This window comes from Ictidomys tridecemlineatus, chromosome 6, assembly GCF_052094955.1.
Source record: "Ictidomys tridecemlineatus isolate mIctTri1 chromosome 6, mIctTri1.hap1, whole genome shotgun sequence".
Taxonomy (NCBI): Eukaryota; Metazoa; Chordata; class Mammalia; order Rodentia; family Sciuridae; genus Ictidomys; species Ictidomys tridecemlineatus.
Genome location: NC_135482.1, coordinates 188912490 through 188917456, shown reverse-complemented (window position 1 = coordinate 188917456; position 4967 = coordinate 188912490). Strand labels below are relative to the sequence as shown.

Below are 4967 nucleotides of genomic sequence, written 5' to 3'. Positions count from 1 at the left end.
CGACCCATAGGAAAGGGACGACATATTTGTACAGGTGAGGTCAGGAGGAAGAGAGAGGCCTAGGCAGATAGGGAAATAGCCCCCGAGCAACTTCCTCGGCAGCAGAGCACAAACAGCAGCTGCTGGGTTTTGCTGAGAAACCTACAAAAAGGTTATTTTTAAACTGGGACATACGTGACCTGGAGTCCACGGCCTTTCCAAAGAAGGAAAACGCCGGATCAATACTTTGACTGGACTAAAGGCTGAGTTGAATGCCTCACGGACATGAGCGCTTACCCAGGCTTGGGCCAGGGGCTGACTTCCCCCAACCACAGATCCACAAAAGCCCCGGGACAAGAGTCCTTACTGGCAACCCTCTTGGGTCCCCCCCACCCCAGAGGCAGCAGCTTTGCTTCATTTGCTTTATTAAATTCTTATATTTTGTGTTTACTGGCTGCTGTCTGTGAATCCCATTCTTTGAATTTGCAAGAAAAAAAAATCTACTAGACTCCATGTTCCGTGCCACACAGGCACTACTTAAAAAGACACGCATGGCCAATGAGCAGGTGAGCAGTGCTCAACATCAGAAGTGATCCGAGAAATGCCTGCTAAATCCCCAAGAGACCCCCTCCCCCACATTTACCATGGCCAACCTGGAAAAAGACTCGCGAGGCCAAGTGAGCAGCCAGGGTTCAGTCACCATAGGGGCATTGAGAATAACCACTTTGACAAACTGACTGGTGTAACCTATTGAAATTAGACATGAGCAGAACCTGTGCCTCAGTAGTTCTACTCTGAGCTAAATGCTTGGCAAAATGCACACATTTAACATGCATAGCAGGACTGTACCTAATTGTCCCCAAATTGGAACCAACTTCCCTGTTCACCAACAGCAGAAAGGATTCATCTTTGGTGCTGCATTCATATAATCAAGGCCCATTCTGCAACAAAGTACGGTCACACCCAACAATATGGGTGAAACTCACAAACCATCATTAAGCCTGAGAAACAATACGTTGTGTATTTTTTTTTGTGTGTATGTGTGCTGGGGATTGAACCCAGGGCCTTGTGCATGTGATGCAAGCTGAGCTATATCCTAGCATGTGGTGTGATTTTATTATGCAAAAGTCCAATGGCAGGCAAGACCAAGTTGTGATGAGGGAGGCAGGAGAGGGGTTAACCTGGGGTGGGGATAGAGGTTGGGGGGGCTCGGGAGAGCTCCAGGAGGCTGATGGGGTTGTAATTCCCAATCTGGGTGCCACTTGGTGAAAATCCTCGATCTGTTCTTTCATGTGTATGTGCTCTGTTGGAGATGGGGGTGATTTCCCCTGCCCTGGAATTGGGGGTGGACCGTGACTTCCTGTACGGATAGAAGGTGGTGAAAGTGATGAAGTGACACTTCACAGGCTAAATGAGGAAAAGTGACCCGGTGTCTTAAGAGAGTATGTCATAGAAATTTTGAGGTTCAATAAGGCCAACAGATCAGCAGACAATTGCCTTTACAAAAAATTGGTTGCTTACGGCCCCCAGGAGGAGAGGGCATGCCATGCCATGCTGGGTCACATGGGGAAGCTCCAGGTGGTCAGGTGGCAGAGGGAGCAGAGGGAGAATGTGAGCAACAGTCGTTTCTTGTGGTTTCCTGGGCAAGCAGGCTTAGGATTGGTGAGTTTGAATCATTTCAGCGGGCTCTGGGTTCATACCACGGGTGCTGTCCCTAGTTGTTGGGTACCTGGCCTAAAGGGCGAGAGTTTGTAAAAGGAAGTGGTTGATGGGAAGGGCCCTGAGTTTTGCTCTGGATGAGTGTGCTCGTGGGCAAGTCGGACTAGCTCTAGGAATTGGCTGACCTGAGAGGGTTGGTCCCTTCACGGTCAGGCAGACCCAGAGATGTCAACATATCCAATGCAGGAAAGACGGTTAATCTGTGCAGCTTCCACCATTTTGGGGGGCCTCAAGTTGTAGGTAAGAAGTCTAATTATGTGCAGCTGCCGTGCCGAGAAAGCCCAGGTCTCGTGGACAGGCCGTGGGCAGCTGCTTTGGTTGTAGCCCCAGCGGAGCTTCCGGCCAGCCTTGTGCACCAACCACCTCACATGGAACTGAAGTCCACCCTGGACGATTCCAGCAACTCCCAGCTTCTGTCTTCTCACCTGAGATTCTCAACATGGGGGAGCAAGGAGGGCCATTCCCACTGAGCCCTCTCCAGCACCCAGGCCCACAGAACCCAAGAAGGCCATCAAATGGATCTTCAGCTACTATTTGGGGGGTGATTTGTTACACGGTGTTTTAGTCAGTCTAAAGACCCAACAAGAACAGATTTAGAGAAGGAAAAGTCTATCTTGGGGCTCATGGCTTTAGAGGTCTTAGTCAATAGACAGCTGTCTCCATTCTGTGGGGCCTGAGGTGAGACAGAACATCCTGGTGGAGGAAAGCAACTGGGGACATGGCACCAGGAATGGGGTGGGGGACAAAAAGGGGGGAAGGGGAGGGGAAGACAGAGGGGGGAGGGGGAGAGGGAGAGAGAGCACTCCATTCAACAAGGCCAAAATATAAACCCCAAAGGCACACCCCCAGGGACCCCCTCCTCCAGCCACAACCCCCTGCCTCCAGTTAGGGGATTAATGCACTGATTGGGTTAAAACTCTCATACTCCAATCGTTTTCCATGGGCATGTTGCCTCGGCAAAAGTATCCATTATCACTATTCCAGGGGCATAACTCTACAGGTACGATATTACACATTTTTTCTTTTCTTTCTTTCTTTCTCTCTCTCTCTCTCTCTCTCTCTCTCTCTCTCTGCAGGGATCTCTGAGATGGCTTCAGACATGGCTGACCCAAGCAGTCTGCCCTACAGTGCCAACTCCTGCCTTCCTCACCTCCCACCCCGGGGGGCCAGTGTGGCGCTCTCTCTGTTCTACACAGTCCTCTTGGTCTTCAGCGCCCTGGGAAACATCCTTGCCCTTTGCCTTGCCTGTCAAAAGGACAAGAAGATCAACTCAACAGGTGTCTACTTGGTCCACCTGGCTGTGTCTGACCTCCTGTTCTCCTTGGCCCTGCCAGGGAAGATCACCTATTACGTGCTGGACTTCAGCTGGCCGTTTGGGGACGGGCTTTGCAGGCTGACGGCGTTCATAATGTACCTGAACACCTATGGTGGGGTCTACTTCATGACCTGCGTGAGTGTAGACCGGTACCTGGCAGTGGTCTGTACCCATCAGAGCCAGCGGCTCCGCAGCACTGGCCGGGCCAGGCTCATCTGTGTGGCCGTCTGGGTCTTGGCACTTCTCCAGAATGTACCCTTGCTCCTGACCCCTATGGCCAAGCCCATGGCGGGCAAGCTGACCTGCATGGAGTATGTCAGCGTGGAGCCCATCCTCGGGCTGCCCGTCATGGTCCTAGCGGCCTGTGCTATAAGCTTCTGCATGCCGGTGGTGATCATACTGTTCTGTTATGTGAAGATCGCCTTGAAGCTATGCAGCACAGCCCGGGAGAACCCCCTGGCCAGCGAGAAGGGGCATCCCCGGAGGGCCTGCCTGCTCACGCTGGTGGTGCTAGTGGCCGTGGTCCTGTGCTTCAGCCCCTACCATCTCAACGTCATGCAGTTCATGGTGAGAGAGATGCTGGGACCACCATCCTGTGCTGAGCAGAGGGCTTTCACGCTGGCTCTTCAGGTCACCATGTCCTTCATGAATGTGAACTGTGGCATTGACCCCATCATTTATTTCTTTGCCTCTACACGTTACAGGAAATGGCTTCTTGGCATTTTGAAACTCGGAGCATCCTCTTCCTCCTCCTTCTCCTCCTCCTCCCCAGGAAGAGCATCCTCAGAAACACAGACTGGCGGCTCTGTCACCATATTGGAGAACCAAGTCTAACCTGAAACTGGCTGGATGACCTGTATAGAGCAGGTGCCAGCACTTATAGGCCTGAAGCTTACACAAGTTTGCTTTTTTTTTTTTTAATGGTGGGAGGGGGGTAGGTAGACTCTTTAAAAAAAATAATGCAAAATAAGAAATACAGGTTGAGTTCTCCTTATTTGAAATGCTTGGGTCCAGAAGTGTTTCAGATTCTGGATTTTTTTTTTTTTGGAACATTTGCAGATACATGAAATATCTTGGAGATGGACCCAAATCTAAACATGAAACTCATGTATGTTTCATATACAATTATATAGATAGCCTGAACGTAGCTTTCTCCACCATTTAAAATAATTTTATGCATGAAATGAAGCTTCATGGTGTGAAATTTTCTACTTGTAGCATCATATGGCACTCAAAAAGTTTCAGATTTTTGGAGCATTTTGGATTTCAGATTTTCAGATTAGGGATGCTCAATTAGTACAAATTAGTTCCAGGATCTTGGATGGGACCATAAGTGAGGTGCTCTGAAGCTTAAACTGCATCAGCCTGGGGAAGAATGTGCCTCTCATGCTCTCTAGGGACTGACAGCGGAGCTCCTTGACCTTTGACAACATACATGGCTTTTTTCTAGGAAAAGAGTGTTTCCACAGTAAACACAGGCAAGAGTGAAAGAATTGGCTGAGTTCTAGGTCAACAATGTAGAATGTTTCAGATTTGGGGAGGTGAAGTGTTATAAAGAGCAAAAGCATCTTCTGTCTCCCCCCAGAACTTCTAAACGTTTGGAGCTAACATTTACTAAATGCCCAGGCTGTTCTGCAGAAGTCAGAGGAACAGGGAGGAGGTCTGTGGGGTGTCAGCGAAGCCCCTGGTAAAGGGCCTTGTGATTTCCTTTGCATGGTTCAGCTGTGGTTCAAGGACAAAGCCTTCATGTATTGCTTACGTGACTGGGAACCACGTGGGGCAAAGGGAAGAAGCCACGGAAGCAGACGTAGTTGTTTCACATTTGTTTCGTGTGTGTCGGGCTGGACTCATCTATTTATGTTCCTGTTAGATCTTCTCAAACTTCATTGCAACCTCACGAGTCTAAAACAGTTCCCAGAGCATTTGTACTTGGTCAACTTTGCTTTTTGTATAA

At 49.5% G+C, this 4967-nt stretch overlaps 1 protein-coding gene across 1 annotated transcript; it reads left to right on the top strand.

Annotated features, from left to right (window-relative positions):
* Nucleotides 1-2769: 2769 nt before the first annotated feature.
* LOC101959473 (G-protein coupled receptor 183) lies at nucleotides 2770-3894 on the top strand. The gene is made up of 2 exons (XM_078052440.1): nucleotides 2770-3265; nucleotides 3620-3894. Exons 1-2 carry the CDS (start codon nucleotides 2786-2788, stop codon nucleotides 3845-3847), a joined length of 708 nt encoding a protein of 235 aa, XP_077908566.1. The 5' UTR covers nucleotides 2770-2785; the 3' UTR covers nucleotides 3848-3894.
* The last annotated feature ends 1073 nt before the right edge of the window (nucleotides 3895-4967 follow it).